The sequence below is a fragment of the Dendrobates tinctorius genome, unplaced genomic scaffold (genome assembly GCF_039654945.1).
Source record: "Dendrobates tinctorius isolate UK_male_01 unplaced genomic scaffold, ASM3965494v1 ptg000323l, whole genome shotgun sequence".
Lineage (NCBI taxonomy): Eukaryota > Metazoa > Chordata > Amphibia > Anura > Dendrobatidae > Dendrobates > Dendrobates tinctorius.
In genome coordinates, this window is record NW_027361990.1 from 97,652 (window position 1) to 114,904 (window position 17,253).

The window sequence follows — 17,253 nt, forward strand, 5'->3', positions numbered from 1 at the left end:
TGTTGGATCGGTGATCTCTACAGTGAAGCACGGTGGGGGCTCGGTGATCTCTACAGTGAAGTATACGGGGGCTCAGTGATGTCTACAGTGAAGCACAGCGGGAGCTCTGGGATCTTTACAGTGATGCACAGGGGCGGCTCGGTGATCTCTACAGTGAAGCACAGCGGGGGCTCGGTGATCTCTACAGTGAAGCACAGCGGGGGCTCGGTGATCTCTACAGAGATGCACAGTGGGGGCTCAGTGACCTCTACAGTGAAGCACAGCGGGGGCTCGGTGATGTCTACAGTGAAGCACGCCGGGGGCTCGGTGATGTCTACAGTGAAGCACAGTGTTGGCTCAGTGATCTCTACAGAGATGCACAGTGGGGGCTCGGTGACGTCTACAGGGAAGCCCAGCGGGGGCTCAGTGATCTATCTCTACAGTGAAGGACGACGGGGGCTCAGTGATGTCTACAGTGAAGCCCAGCGGGGGCTCAGTGAACTATCTCTACAATGAAGCACAGCGGGGGCTCAGTGATGTCTACAGTGAAGCACAGCGGGGGCTCAGTGATCTATCTCTACAGTGAAGAATGGCGGGGGCTCAGTGATCTATCTCTACAGTGAAGCACAGTGGGGGCTCGGTGCTGTCTACAGTGAAGCACAGTGGGGGCTCAGTGATCTATCTACAGTGAAGCACGGCGGGGGGCTCAGTCATGTCTTCAGCGAAGCACAGCGGGGGGCTCGGTAATGTCTACAGTGAAGCACAGTGGGGGCTCAGTGATATATCTCTACAGTGAAGGACGGCGTGGGCTCAGTGATCTATGTCTACAGTGAAGCACAGCAGGGGCTCGGTGATGTCTACAGTGAAGCACAGCAGGGGCTCGGTGATGTCTACAGTGAAGCACAGCAGGGGCTCATTGATCTATCTCTACAGTGAAGCACGGCGGGTGGCTCAGTCATGTCTTCAGCGAAGCACAGCGGGGGGGCTCGGTAATGTCTACAGTGAAGCACGGCGGGGGCTTGGTGATGTCTACAGTGAAGCACAGCGGGGGCTCAGTCATGTCTTCAGTGAAGCACAGCGGGGGGCTCAGTAATGCCTACGGTGAAGCACGGTGGAGACTTGGTGGTCTACAGTGAAGCACGGCGGGGGCTCGGTAATGTCTACAGTGAAGCACGGCGGGGGCTTGGTGATGTCTACAGTGAAGCACAGCGGGGGCTCAGTCATGTCTTCAGTGAAGCACAGCGGGGGGCTCAGTAATGCCTACGGTGAAGCACGGTGGAGACTTGGTGGTCTACAGTGAAGCACGGCGGGGGCTCGGTTATGTCTACAGTGAAGCACGGCGGGGGCTCGGTTATGTCTACAGTGAAGCACGGCGGGGGCTCCGTAATGTCTACAGTGATGTAACCTCTAGAACATTTATATAACACGGGGATACGATCGTTAGGACACCAAGATGGAGACTTTATAGCAGAAATAGGCTTTATATAACGCTAGCATCCTTACATTTACCATTGTGCCACGGATATAGACAATTTCCCCCAGATTCGTCCGGTGTTTGACTGAGAATATTCGTAATTATTTCACATTTATTTGTTTTACACTCAAGTTTTAAAATTAATTTTTTTCACAAAATTCGTCTCAGAAGTCTTCAGTCTTTAGCAAGTTGTAACCGGAGAATCGGACTCTTTTTGTATAGACGTAAACGATGAATCCGAGTGATGCGACCACAGCTGCGCCCGATATCGAGATCACCAGGGTGTTCACATGCAGAGATGCCGACGTATCGTTATCTGTGGGGAAAAATACAAATCAGAATGGGGTACAATGGGCCATGAACGTGGCTGCACGGCTGTAAGCATCCCTGCCACCATACCCGTCATCTTCTGGGGTTAAAGGCGCAGCTGTAAATGTTCAGCTACACGCATGCTGCATTATGGACATCGCCCCCCAACTGCTCTCATTCCCTGCGTTTCCGCATCCTGCTCTCTGCATTGCTGAATATGCAAATGGATGCTAAGGTTGAATAATCTTACCAAATTGCTGGTATATGGTATGATCACAGCCGGCACCTACCGTATATGTAGCAGGCTCAGGTCCTGAGCTCGCTCTGCACAGGCACCCGACCTGTGATGGATGTACGCATCACAGTTCGTTAAGTGGCGAACCAATCTCCCATAAGGCTGAATTATGATGAGAACAGCAGCAGAGGCGCCCCTGGCCCCTAGTGCTAACGCTGTAAGAGGGTCCCCACCTAGAATGTGTCTCGTGGCATGGTGCCCATTAGCCCCCTCATTCACCAGGGCCCGGCTTCAGCTGCTACCTCCGCACCCCTTTGTGGTTCTCACCTCCATCACTCGGCAATTGTCTCTTCATCCGGAGGGGACCCTGCGAGATGAAGTGCTGCTGAGACTCTGAGGTCACTGATCTCCGGTGTCTCTGTCTGTTAGCGCCCCCCATGGACTTAGCGATGCAGCCTTGGCTGCAGCGAGTACCCGTCTCTCCGAGTTTACATAATACAACTGTGCAACTCATATAAACCTAAGGAATCAATAACAGAAGAGAAACACAATTAATGCTGACATATCAGCAGCTGACTCCCGACCCTCTGCACCGTGCAGCCGGAGTGGCGGTCACCTGTGTAAATCACCAGAATAAGTCGCTGCCAACAGCCCTGAATTTGCCCAAGCTCTCCCCATTTTCTGGATATAATCTTGGCAAATTCAAGGCTCGGGAAATCCCACTAAAAAAATAGTTGGTCCTGGATTCTGGAATGTCTGGGGCATACCCAGGCAGGACGGCGGTCTGGTCACCGGTATGTGACTGCCATCACCTTGAGAGCTATGGAGACAGCATTTTGTTTCTACTCGGTACCCATGGCCGGAGGGGATAATGCAAGAAGCAATGGGCTGGTGACATTTCAGAGGACAACCCCGGTACTTGCCTGTTCGGCTACCACTAGCGGTATGCAGTCTGTACGGCAGCGCAGGGAGCTACGCTCCATCTGACTCCATTTATCTCCAGTTTATGACATTTTTTAATTTGCAATAACAAAACCTTTGCAACTTTTTCCGTCAGTCTCCAAATTTCAAAAGTAACGCGATCTCCAAGGATAAATGTGGTTAATTATTAAGAAGAAAAGCTGAAATGGTACCAATACTACACAGCGTTCATTCACATTATTGGGTGGTCTGTAGAAAAGAGTGAATGGCTTCACAAGACCCTGGTCCAGCGGCCACGTCAGTAGGCCAAAAGCCGACAGGAGCTCTGCAAAACGCCTTCTACCTGCCAGCGCCTCTTCTGATTAGGAGCCCCGGTGTGTACCACTCCAAGCATACATATAAGAGGCGCTGGGGCTGACGGCAGGCAGAGGTGCACAGAGCTCCCATCCGGCCGACACGGACTATGACGTGACCGGTGGATCAGGGTCCTGTGATCTGATTTGCTCATCTCTAATAATACAGGACAGGATGGACCCTCAAGGGCAAGAGACGATCGACGTGACCACCTCCATCAATTCAGAGCTTCCTAGTAGGGTGTATGGAAAAGGGTTTCCTACACCGGACTTCCCCTTTAATTTACATTAACTTACTTCACTGTAGTCTCCAATAAATGCAAAGGCCTCGACAGCAAATCTGTACTCCGTCCTGTTTGCAGAATAGACCACCAGAGTTTCATCCTTTATGCATCTGCAATATTGAGGATTAGGGTTAGCATGCAAACCGGTGGCTTTTGATGACTTCTAGGGTTTTCTGGGCCCCTTCAGTCAGGAGATCGGGAGTCGGCACTCCCCCAATCTGATACTGATGTCCCTTACTAAGGATAGGTCATCAATACTGAAGTCCCACAGAGCCCCTTCAAGAGGATCAGCGATAACTTATAGATCACTGGGGGTCCGATCTCTTGGATCTGCACCGATCGGCAGAATGGAGCCCTTTTATCCCAGTCTGGGGCCCCTGCTGTGACAGATGCAAAGTCCTGTGCCTAGTCCTTTGGCATTAGCCCTCTGCGGTGCCATAGAGAGAGTAGCTAAGTGTTATCATTGATGGCCTATCCTTTGTGATCGATTCCCAGGACCCCACAATCAGCAGAATGAGGAGACGGCGGCCCCTAGGAGTGAGCAGCACTGGTCCGCGTGGACGGGAAAATGTCCCCATTAGAAGAAAAAAAAATCCCCAAACCATGAAAAACAACTTAAATCGAGCATCAGGGCAGTAAATAAATGCATTTACCCGTTCTGTATGAGGTCGTAGAAGGTGGGATCGCTGGGGTTGTCGTGTGGCGTGGCTTTACAGGACTCCACAAATAACTGGACATTAGGGACTGAGGAGGAGACCTGAATCTCCATGTAGAGTAGTTCCCGCAGCGTCGTCTCCAGCGGAACCTGCGTCTCCACATCCACAAAGCGGTCGTCGGTATAGAACTGGAACTTGTAGGTGAACTTCCCGAATCCGGCCTCCGTAAACACGTAATCCGACTTGTGGGCGTGGAATGAGGCAGAGACCCGACTCTTTTTGGGGAAGGAGCAATTAAAGGGGATGGACACGCCATGTAACCTGGTGATGACGCTGAGCGAGTCGCTGAAGGACGTGGCCTGGTTTTTAAAGACGATGGCGTCCTCTGTTTCCTGTATGAGAAGGTAAAACATGTCACTCTCAGGGGGTAACCGTACATACCAACCTGAGGTGGTCAACTTGTAGAATGATTTCATGGATGGACCGATCCTCAGGGAATGATTTAATGGACGGACTGGTCCTCAGGGAATGATTTAATGGACGGACTGGTCCTCAGGGAATGACTTAATGCATAGACTGGTCTTCAGGGATTGATTTAATGGATGGACTGGTCTTCAGGGAATGATTTAATGGACGAACCGGTCCTCTGGGAATGATTTAATGGACGGAGCGGTCCTCTGGGAATGATTTAATGGACGGACCGGTCCTCTGGGAATGATTTAATGGACGGACCGGTCCTCTGGGAATGATTTAATGGACGGACCGGTCCTCTGGGAATGATTTAATGGAAGGACCGGTCCTCAGGGAATGACTTAATGGACGGACTGGTCATCAGGGAATGATTTAATGGACAAACTGGTCCTCAGGGAATGATTTAATGGACGGACTGGTTCTCAGAGAATGACTTAATGGATGGACCGGTCCTCAGGGAATGATTTAATGGACGGACCGGTCCTCTGGGAATGATTTAATGGACGGACCGGTCCTCTGGGAATGATTTAATGGAAGGACCGGTAGTCAGGGAATGACTTAATGGACGGACTGGTCCTCAGGGAATGATTTAATGGATGGACTGGTCATCAGGGAATGATTTAATGGACGAACTGGTCCTCAGGGAATGATTTAATGGACGGACTGGTCCGCAGGGAATGACTTAATGGATGGAACAGTCCTCAGGGAATGATTTAATGGATGGACCGGTCCTCTGGGAATTATTTAATGGACGGACCGGTCCTCTGGGAATGATTTAATGGAAGGACCGGTCCTCAGGGAATGACTTAATGGACAGACTGGTCCTTGGGGAATGATTTTATGGATGCCCTGGTGCAGTAAAGTGAAGCAATGGTTTCCTATGTTTGCAGGGTGTCCCACTATAATAAGAGCGTTTGTACGGACATTCATCCGTCATTACCTCGGTCTCCGTCCCGCAGGAGTTGTAGGTGACGCTGGCAATCAGGTGAGTGCTGTTGGAGCTCACCAGACACTGCGGATCGTTCAGGCGGAACTGGTTCTCATAAAGTTCGTGATCGGACGACTTCCCCACAATTAGGGTCATGGTGTTCTCATGGCAGGTCAGCTCCATGTTATCTAGACGGGAGGATCAGAAACATGAAATAATGCACCTGCGCGTCCTGATAGCGAAGACCATGCACGTGGCGGGTATGACCAGAGAACAGCCCCCGCTATAAAACGAAGCTATGGAAGCATTTGTGGATTCTCCCCTCGCTGCCGATTATTGAAGGTGTCAATTCACAGGATATTATTGATCTTGCATTTTTTTCTGACGCATTTCAAAGTGTCGAGCGCTTCTTCTTCAGGAGACGACCACTCGTAGATGTGACGTACAAGGCAGTTATTAAAGTGTTAAAAACCGCACTTCCCATGCTTTTTTGCATGTGATTTATTTTTTTAATAAAATTGTACATTTTAGTTACCTGCTTCTTACGCTGAATTTTTCCTCTTCATTATTACAGAAAGGGGCAAGGACGGGGAATATTATTACAAGAAGGGGCCAGGATGGGGGACATTATTACAGGCAGGTGCCAGGATGAGGCCACCAATACATGGGGGGTGTACACGTGTATTTTTAGGATCGAGAATGATACAAGGACACATACATATGACCAACATGGAGGTGGGGCCCCAGGTCCTATTTTTGCACTGGGGCCCATCAGACGCTAGTTACGCCACTGGATGTGAAATTTGCATCATCAATATGAGAAGAGACAATAAATTTGCTGAGCGTCCTCATGTGCCAACCGTTGCACCCAAAAGTTGGCGCTCCACCCTGAGTTTATTCCCCAACTATGTTGTTATACAGTTGTCTATATCAGTTCATACCTAAGTGGTTGGGCCCCACCACGACAATGACGCAACGCATCTCAGACTGATACCTGGTAGAAAAATGTCAGCAATATCAGACAATATGCAGGACAATGTAAGTCTACACATGCTACATTAAAGGGGTTGTCTAGGATTAGAAAAACATGGCTGCGTAGCAGCGCCAGCCCTCGTCTGGTGATCTGTGGTATCGCAGCTTTGCGACATTGACTTTAATAAAGCTGAGTTGCAATACCAGACACAAAGAGTAGACGGGGTGAGTCTATTTTGAGAGAAATTCACCATCCTGCCCTTGGACAACATCTTTAACACCGGTGTGAATGGTCTATGCTTTATAAATGGAAATAGACATATTTGCAATTGAAACGTTTGCAATATTAGGTACGTGGGGCACCATTAGGACTCCCGGTGATCACACATGGTCTACTTCAGGCCGCCCAGGCAACCTGCTGCACCGAGTGCTCCAAGAAACCCTGCAAAGCCAGAAATGTCACAGAAGTCACTGACCCGCCGTAAGTCTCTGCTACAAAGCAGAACGGTATATGGTCTCCCACGTTGTTTTCTGACGGAGTCCATTCCGCCACCATGCTCCTCGTAGTAGACCTGGACGAGCCGGTAAATGATTTGGTTATGCCCGGTGGACCGCTGACCAGGAAATCTGAAATACTGCAAAAAATAGGAACACAAAATAAAGCAAACAAAAGAATGCTCCTGGTTGTGAGCGCAGAGCGTGCAGGCTCGGAGCCCATCACTTCTATGGAAATGTGCTGCAATACCACACACAACCCATAGACAGGTGTGGCGCTGTTTCTTTAAAAATGTCCAGTTTTTTTAAAGAAAAATTGAATTAATCCGATCAGTAGATATTAGAGAAAACTGAAATTGTGGTTTTTGATCACTACAACTCAGTGAAAAAGTACAATAAATAGCGATGAAAATGCCGTATCTACCCCCACAATGGTGTCAATAGACTTGTCAGTTCACCCCACAAAAAAACAAGACCCCACACAGCTGCATCAGCTGAAAAATTAAAAGGTTACAGATCCTGGAAAATGTCGACACAAGAAAAACTTTTTTTTTTTCAAGAATTTCTCACTTATTTTGACCACTTAAAGGGAAGGTAAAAACAAAAGGACAAAAATGAAAAGACAGAAAGGGGATAATGGTGTTGTGGTCCTCGGTGAAGGTTGTCGGCTCTGGCCCTCCGACACACGTCTTACCTTTCGTACGCGGCTTGTGCCGACAGGTGGAGCTGGACTGCGCTCCCGGCATGCGTCAGCAGCTTCTCCCCGTGATATGGAGTCGGGGAGACGAATTTTGGTCTGTAATCCCCGAGTGTACAGGAGGGAGCCGAGCTGGTGACTGGGAGGGAAGAACAAAACAGGTGGTAAAGCCTAAAGTCTGACTGCAAGTTTACAAAATTATGGAAATTTTCCTTCAGATCTGTGCAAAAATTACCAAATATTCTATTTATTTTTTTTTCAAAATGGGGAAAATGTGCATCAGCGTGCTTTATCTAGTCCTGGTCTTCAGTTCCATCGCATCCCATGCTGACTCATGAAGACCGCCCCTCTTTAAGACAATTTTTCATTTTGGGGGTGGTCTTGTCAATACGGTGGCTTCTAGGCTGGAGTAAAATCGTGGCATTATCATGACTTAAAGGGGTTTTGCCAAGTTTGACTCTCTCTCCAATCCATTGGATAGAGGAAAAGTTGCTGATCACTGAGGGTCCGATCGCTGGAACCCCCACTGATCCTCATAACGGGGATTTGAAAAGCGTTGTCTGAATGGAGCGCACGCTGATCGTGCTCCCCTCTGCTCCAGTGCTGAAGACCAGCCGAGCGCAGCGCTCCACTATCTCCGCTGATGCCACCAAGCATGAATGAAGTCTAGTGCACGTTTGGCCTCCGTCCCATTCAAATGGGGCTTTTCAGACCACTGTTATCGGGAATGGTGGGGATCCAAGTGATTGGAGCCCCAGCAACCAGGATGTCATCCCCTATCAAATGGATAAGGGAGAACATACCCTTTAAGTGTGACAAAGAGGGAGAGGTATCCAGCAACAGATCCATCGGTGAATAATTATTTAAAAACAAAAATCTTTAGTGTATAACATGGTTAAAATCATGGTATAAAGCCATTAGTCTAGAAAAAAGTCAAGTAACCCGGGAAACTCATGGCCACGAATATGGCCATAATTATTCACCGATGGATCTGTTGCTGGATACCTCTCCCTCTTTGATATCACTTGTTTGCTGCTAACACGAACTTCTTTTCTGTGCACGGCCACTGGATTCTACTGCGGGGAGCTGGATTTTTTCTACAAAGTTTTTTTTTGTTTTCCTTTAAGTATGACGTCTGTGATGTATTAGGATCCCGTGCCACATAAGTCATGAGACATTATTCTTACCTTCCACTATAAACTGCAGAGAAATCTTGCTCAGGGAATTCCAAGAAGGCGGCTGGTAAGATGAATAATAAATGTCTGTTGTAACGTATGGTGAAGTCCACTCAGTCGAAATGTCGATGGCACTTGAGGTTGAAGTCTCAGTCACAGTGTTTTCCCAAGTCTCGGCCACAGTCTCGGTTATAGCCTCAGTTAGAGCCACAGTCTCATACACTGCCGTGGACACGGTGTCATACACAGTCCCGGGCACAGTCGTGGACACTGTCTCATACACATCCTGGGAAACAGTCTCATACACAGCCGTGGACACGGTGTCATACACAGTCCCGGGCACAGTCGTGGACAATGTCTCATACACATCCTGGGAAACAGTCTCATACACAGCCGTGGACACGGTGTCATACACAGTCCCGGGCACAGTCGTGGACAATGTCTCATACACATCCTGGGAAACAGTCTCATACACAGTCGTGGACACGGTGTCATACACAGTCTCATGCACATCCGAGGACAATGTCTCATACACATCCTGGGAAACAGTCTCATACACAGCCGTGGACACGGTGTCATACACAGTCCTGGGCACAGTCGTGGACACTGTCTCATACACATCCTGGGAAACAGTCTCATACACAGCCGTGGACACGGTGTCATACACAGTCCTGGGCACAGTCGTGGACAATGTCTCATACACATCCTGGGAAACAGTCTCATACACAGCCGTGGACACGGTGTCATACACAGTCCTGGGCACAGTCGTGGACACTGTCTCATACACATCCTGGGAAACAGTCTCATACACAGCCGTGGACACGGTGTCATACACAGTCCTGGGCACAGTCGTGGACACTGTCTCATACACATCCTGGGAAACAGTCTCATACACAGCCGTGGACACAGTGTCATATACATTCTCGGACACGGCCGAGGTCACAGTCTCATGCACAGCCTCGGACACAGTCTCATGCACAGCCTCGGACACAGTCTCATGCACATCCGAGGACATAGTCGTGGACACAGTCTCATACACAGTCCCGGGCTCGGTTTGCATAGTGGACTCTTCATGAGTTGAGACTTCTGTAATGGACTGATCAGTAGTATAATAATATGGGACAGTGCTCATATCTGTAGAGATTTCCACCTCTACAGCAGAAGATGTGATTGTGACGGATTCTGTTGTCCAAAAATCTCCATAATATGGGGTGCTACTCCAGTACCAGTAATATTTCTGGGAATCCTTGGGTAGTTCTCGTCTTTTACGATTGAAGTTGGGGTATTTGTAAACCGTCGATCCATACTTGTAGGTGAGGTCGATGCCGCTTTTTGGAAAGTCTTCCAGAATTAATTCCACCACGTAGGATCCAGAGTTCATCGATGATGGAACAGACAAGGTGCAGCGACTCTGGAGGAAAGATGGTGTACAGGTTATACCAGAGATCAGATATTAATCACCAGGGAATCTTCCATTTTCGCACTTTTGTTTTCTCCTCCCCTTCTTCCAAGACCAATAACTTATGACATTTCTGTCTATGTTGCTGTGTGACTGTTTTTTCCGTGGTGAGCCGATTTGTTTATTTTTACCATTTTTTTTTTTTTACATGTTCTGTGTTCTGTTAGGGAGGTGAGGTGACCAAAACTTTGATGTATAGGTTTTTGTTTCTTTACATTTTTTACCTTGTCTGTGAATTTATTTATGTTTTGATAGATCAGACTTTTCCAAACGTGGTAATACCAAATAAGTTTATTTTTTCCCTTTCTTTCTACTTAAAAAAGGGTCGTGTTTAAATTTTTAGACATTTTTTCGATACATTTAAAAACTTATTATTTTTTTCCATTACTTTTTAGTCTCCCTAGGGGTCTTGAACCTGCGATCGTTTGATTTCTTGTACTATATACTGTAAATCCACAGTAATGGAGTATATACATGAAAAATCCTTACTCACTGGGCTTCCCAGGAGGACCGAGATGGCAGTGACGGTGGACTTCAGCGGGTCCCTGGCTGTGACAGTAAGTCATCAGTACCTCATGATTACGTTGCCTGGGCCGAAAGAAGCCGGAGCACACATTCACCAGCAATCTCTCCATTTGAATGCCACTGTCAGAAATTGACTGCAGCATCTAAATGGTTAACAGCCGCGGCCAGAGCTCAGCTCCTGAGCCCCCTACCACTTGCAGACCCCTGCCCAGGACATTTATTCATGTATTAATGTGGGTGGTGGTTAAAATCCTGTGTTTATAGTGTTTTTGTTACTTAATTTACAGAAACGTATAGAGACACAAGTATTAGGGCACACGCTAATTCTCTGAGCAGCTTCCCTGAGAAAAGCCTCTGCACAGCATGAAGCTGCCACCACCATGTGTGACGGTGGGGATGGTGTTTTCAGGGTGATGTGCAGAGTTAGTGTTCCAACACACCGGGTTTTGCATTTAGCTAAAATATTCTCCTTTAGTCTCATGTGACCAGTGCCCCTTCTTTCACATGCCATGTATGGGACACAGCAACCATGTGGAAAAAGTTGCTCTGGTGAGATGTAGAACTAGACTTGAGATTGGGGTGTAGGGGTTCACCTTCCAACAGGACAATGACTGGGCTCCATAGGACGAATAAGGTGGCAGTGACAGGAGCAGGACAACTATCTGCTGATAGAGCGAAGCACTATCACAAGGCTTGCTGTGGTGCCACATGGTTACTTGTTACACCCCTTGTCGGAAAAAAATTAAAATACCCTGAATCTAAATCTTCTTTAAACTCCACATGACTTTATAATAAGTTTTTTGAGAGTCCCATAAAGTTAAGATATCATTTGAGCTCCAGCCGAGGCGTGGCCGAGCTAGAGATCTTTGATGTTCACCCAATGTATTGTCTTACTTCATCTACGTAAAAACTCGAGTAACACGAACTGCACTCTCCATAGTAATGTCCATATCGGCACGACACAAAGTCTCCATCAGGGTCGTGTCCTAATAAATTAATGGTGGTTGCACAATTCCGAGGTATCCTAAAAAAAAACAAAACAAAGTTGTGAAAAATATTCAACATAGCACACAAATAAAAAGTATAAAATTAATATTAGAAAAGATTTATCATTCTGGTTATGGCGGCAGTAGAACAAGGCCATACCTTAGGATCGGTATGATGCTGGTCACAGGTGAGGAGTTAGGCGTCAGAGTATCAGATCTGATTCCTAAATCCACAGAGGCCGTCAGCTGCCACCCGTTTACATTATAGATATTGTAGATCCAACAGCAGCTGCTTTCCCTGTGGAGACAAAGATAAAAGATTGTATTGAATATATCAAGTGTAAGAAATAAAATAATACAGGGAAGCATCATCTATTCGTGGGAACATTATTATTATGGCTGTTGCTGAAAATAATGTAATCCTGCCTATCAAGTTTCCAACAGAAAAGAAGAGCTATGATCCTGCCATCATAACTTCACCATGGCAGTCAGTGAGTGTACATGGCAGCCAGATAAGAAATCTACCCCAACTCCCGACCAAGGATCTTACACTAGTTGGAAGGGATAATCAGTGTCCACACGTCTCCTTATATATCCTTCATACTGGAACCAACGGATCGGGTGTGAGGTTCTGTTCTCCACAGGTTCCAGCCAACGATTAATCTCAGAACCGCAGTTACCAGAAATGCAATTCCAGTAAAAATGCTCTTCGTAATTATCAATGAAAGATGATTTATATGTAAAATCAACCTGAAAGGTAATCAGCAAGAACAAAAATGTCAATAGCTTCCTGATAATTTGTGATTAGAGTTAGCGCAAATTTATTTGCACGTTGTATCTCATCGGTTACTACAGTGGTCTCCGGCCTCAGCGCAGGAGCGGTAAGACGGCCTCATATCTGCCGCCATCCCTGGCTCTTCTTTTGCTCATCCCGCCTGCTGCGATGTCGCATATACGTCACACCGCAACGATGACATCAACTTAATCATAAGAAGAGCCGGGGATGACGGCAGGTATGAGGCCGTCCTGTGCTGAGGCCGGAGACCACTGTAGTAACCGATGGGATACAACATGCAAATAAATTCACACCAACTCAGATGATAATCGATGCGATTTTCTCAGATTCCTACAAAATATTCCAATGTTATCAGGACATAAGATTTTTTATTATTATTATGCATTTATATAGCGCCATTTATTCCACTGTAATATGACGAGATTATCAGATGGTTGCATCCAATGCCTCCTGCACATCGCAGTATCATAGCTGAATTATGTTGAAAACTGTAACATGGATCTAGTAAAAGTACATGGGTCCGCTAGTGTATAGAGCTGTCATCATCCCCTGGAGAGTTCTCGATTATCCCACCAGTATCTGCCCACCCTTTAATAAAACACAAATTGACCAAATTGTGCCTTGTGTGCTGGGGAACCGCATCCCCCAAGAACAAACTTTGCATTGAGAATTGGGATCATCCTAGGTCCCAGCTGTGGGATACCCAGTGATCACTTGATTTATAGGGTCTCTTCTAAAAAGAATAGACCGAGCAAAGCAAACAGCTCCTTTAAAAGGATAAGACATAAATGCCTGATAGACGCTATGGGGAGATTCACTGGAAAGAGACCCCCAAATATTCAGTTGTAACTCCCATTAGGATGAAGCAATCCGAACCGAAAAAAATCCGCTACATTCCTTCACATATGTGTGATCGATTGCATTTCATGTAATACTGGAAGTGATCTCCGTATTCTGCCAGACATATTTAGCTGTGGAGTTCCATATTCCTGAAAAAGCCAGCAAACATATCAGGGGGAAGAGCAGGAATTTCACATTACTTTCCTTCCAATCTTCGAAAGTGCGAGTGACCACTATCCCCTCCAACTCCTTTTTCTACTTCAGACCCTTCTGTCCCCTCCAAACTCACCCAGACATCTCTGTCCTCTCCTAGAAATTCGTTTCTTACAGACTCTTCTGTCCCATCCAGACTTCTCTACCCTCTCTGTCCCTTCCAGGCCCTTCTGCCAACTTCAGCCTCCTCCAGACATGTTACCTCCAAACCTACACAGACCTCTAATCTTTATACTTCTCCTGACCTCTATCCGCTCCAACTCCTCCAGAACCTTCAGTCCCCTACATACATACTCAGACATCTCTGTCCTTTCCTAGATCTTTGTTTCCTACAGAATCTTTTGTCCACTCTAGACTTCTCTGTCCTCTGATTCCTTCAGATCTTGTCTTCTTCCACACCCTTCTGCCATCTCCAGACTCCTGTAGAACTTTCTGTCCGCCTCCAGAACCATCTCCCCTTCAAACCTCTTTAGTCATCTGTAACTACCTGGACATCTTTGTCCTTTTCCAGAACTTTGTTTCTTCCAGACTATTCTGTCCCTTCCAGATCTTTTTGTCTTCTTCAAGACCCTTCTGCCTCCTCCAGACTCCTCTGTTACCTCCAAACCTACATAAACCTCTGCCATCTTTATTCTTCTCTTTATACTTCAGGCTCTTCTGTCACCTAGAAACATACCCAAACATCTCTTTCCTCTCCTAGACCTTTGTTTCCTCCAGACTCTTCTGTTCACTCTAGACTTCTCTGTCTCCTCCACATCTTTATCTTCAAGACCCTTCTGCCAACTCCAGACTCCTGTAGAACTCTCTGTCCTCCAAACCCATCTCCCCTTCAAACCTCCCTAGTTCTCTATAACTACCTAGACATCTCTGTCGTTTTCCGGAACTTTGTTTCCTCCAGACTCTTCTGTCCACTCTAGACTTCTCTGCCCCCTCTATCTCCGTCAGATCTTTGTTTTCTTCCAGACTCTTCTACCAACTCCAGACTCCTGTAGAACACTCTGTCCTCCCCCAGACCCATCTCCCCTTCAAACCTCCCTAGTCCTAACTATCTGAATATTATCCTTTTCCAGAACTTTGTTTCATCCAGACTCTTCTGTCCCCTCCAGACTTATCTGCCCTCTGTCCTTTCCAGTTCTTTCTGTCTTCTTCAAGACCATTCTGCCAACTCCAGCCTCCTCTGCTACCTCCAAACCTACACAGACCTCTGTCATCTGTATACTTCTCCTGACCTTTATACTCTCCAACTCCTCTTCCTTATGTCCCCTACAAACATACCTAGCCATCTCTGCCCTCTCCTAGACCTTGGTATCCTCTAGACTTATCTGTCCACTCTAGACTTCTCTGCCCTCTCTTTCATCTTCCAGGTCTTTCTGTTTCCTTCCAGACCCTTCTGCCAACTCCAGACTCATCTGTCTCATCTAGAACCCTCTGTCCTATCCCAAACCCCTTTCATTTAGACTCCTTTCTTCACATCAAGACTCTTCTGTCCCATATAGACTCCCCTGTCCCCTTCCAGACTTACATCTCCCTCCAGACCTTTGAGGTAGCATTGTAATTGTCCATGCCAGGTCCTTCAATCATCTGACATCTTCTGTTGGGTTGAGAATTTGTAGGACCCATAAACTTTAGATGTACAGCCAATCTCACCTAAAGCTGTGGTCTTAGTGAACTTTTTCCTAGTGTGTAGGGAAACTAAAACATTTTTTATAATACATTTCAATTAAATACTCAAATTATAACATTGCGAAATAATACTTTTCTGGCAGAATTAGCTTCATTTTTCAGTAATTTCATGTCTAAATGCAGCATTTCCTATAAATAACCTGTCCTACCAGCCATCCAGTTTGTGTTTTCTCAGTCGCCTTGAAAGATATGGTTCCACCCTGCATGTGGGACCCGGACACGGCCGTGAAGATGGCAGCGCACAGGATGAAGACCTGAAGCCCGGCCATAGCTGCGTCAGTAACAAATGTGATATGTGCAAACTTTATATACATGAAGCGTAATGAATGGGTGAACGATCTGCAGCAGGAAATTCCCACCATGAGATAACAGCCCTATCTTCACCTGTCCATTATCTGCAAGATTATTAATGTGTCCCATATATACCTCACATCAGCGACCGCAATGGGGAAGTTATAAACGATTTGTTATTACAGATAAAGCGTTCTCAGCTAGTTACCTAAATATCATTGGAAAATCACCACATTCACAGGCCACGTCTTAAGAATACAAAAAAAACAGCTCCATTCACTGGAGAAACCCAAATCTAGGCGTAGATTCCTTCTGCTACCATGAAAAGCATGGACATATATGAGGTTGTTTGGGATAGAGCAGCAGCTAGTAATGGCAGCAGTTACAAGCTTATAACCATGATGTATGTTCTCGGCAGATAAGCTTTACGGTTCCGCACACGGACTATGAGACGTTCAACTTTAACAGATCAGGTACAGCAGCAAGAACCGAATAATAACTCTCCGCATAGGGTCTGGCATGGTTCCTTCGCAGGGCAGTCCCAGGTGTTTGGGAATTTTGCATAACCGGGTAACCACTTGCTAGGTCTTGGAACGCTCTCACATTAGGACTTGTGGAAGCCATATTTCTTCAAGTTCTACTGTCTGGACACATGCATAAGGCCTAAGGTCATCCCCATGCATGTGGGGGAACGTGTCCACTCAGAGGCACAGGACACTTTTGCTTTGTATTTTTTTTTTTTTTTTTACATATACAGTACTTACTTATGGCAACTAATGTACTCTGCAAAGATGGTCTGCGGTCTACAAAGAAGGCCCACAAGATTAGATGATGGGCACCATTAGGAAACGGAAAATCAAACAAGGAGAAAGCACAGCTCATGCAAAATTACAAAATTAATTAAAGATCAAAAGAACCATATAGAAACATGATAAAAACAAGGATGACAGTGGTACAGACAACCAAAAAGGAACTACAGTAAAAAGAAAAAGGCATACCAGTCAGGACAACTACATGATAAATAAAGTCTGCTAAAGAAAGTGCAAGTGCATTGTGCTGACATAAAGATCCAATATAAGGAGTAAAGCTATAATGTATTAGTGCTTAACATGAAGATCCTATGTAACAGGTAAGCAAATAGTGTCATCCATATAGACCACCACTAAAACGGTTACAAAGAACTCTAAGGGGGTAAAACACCACAAGAATAAAAGGAGCAGAACAGTTGTGCAAAACAAAATATAGGTGCTTGAAGGGTTTAACTTAAACGACCGTGGCTCCTCGCACCCCAACGCGCGTTTTGGCGCAGCGCCTTCCTCCGGGGGTCCATTAGGATATGGTCTGCACACTTACAAAATGGTCTGCAGCGTGATAAGGTAGTTCTAACTTTGAGAAGATAGTATGTACCCTGATAAGATGGTTTGCACAGATGGTCTGTACCTTGAAAAACTAGTCTGCACGTTGACAACATAGTCTGCACCCTGACAAGATTGTCTGCACCTTGAAAAAAT

General features: G+C 46.4%; 1 protein-coding gene across 3 annotated transcripts in view; it reads right to left on the reverse strand.

Annotated features, from left to right (window-relative positions):
- Positions 1-1,440: 1,440 nt before the first annotated feature.
- LOC141074092 (uncharacterized) overlaps positions 1,441-17,253 on the reverse strand; it is a 70,392-nt gene continuing 54,579 nt past the window's right edge. For 2 of the 3 annotated variants that reach the window (XM_073561608.1, XM_073561607.1), the window contains 12 exons: positions 12,470-12,669; positions 12,080-12,217; positions 11,828-11,957; positions 8,962-10,360; positions 7,772-7,913; positions 7,059-7,217; positions 6,552-6,604; positions 5,623-5,798; positions 4,209-4,603; positions 3,569-3,665; positions 2,325-2,517; positions 1,441-1,769 (listed from right to left, as the gene is read on the reverse strand). In XM_073561608.1, coding sequence (XP_073417709.1) covers positions 1,618-1,769; positions 2,325-2,517; positions 3,569-3,665; positions 4,209-4,603; positions 5,623-5,798; positions 6,552-6,604; positions 7,059-7,217; positions 7,772-7,913; positions 8,962-10,360; positions 11,828-11,957; positions 12,080-12,217; positions 12,470-12,669 — 3,234 coding nt within the window. In that variant the 3' untranslated portion in view covers positions 1,441-1,617. Of the gene's footprint in view, positions 1,770-2,324; positions 2,518-3,568; positions 3,666-4,208; positions 4,604-5,622; positions 5,799-6,551; positions 6,605-7,058; positions 7,218-7,771; positions 7,914-8,961; positions 10,361-11,827; positions 11,958-12,079; positions 12,218-12,469; positions 12,670-15,600; positions 15,752-17,253 lie in introns of those variants that run through there. The other variant, XM_073561609.1, reaches the window with a different exon arrangement.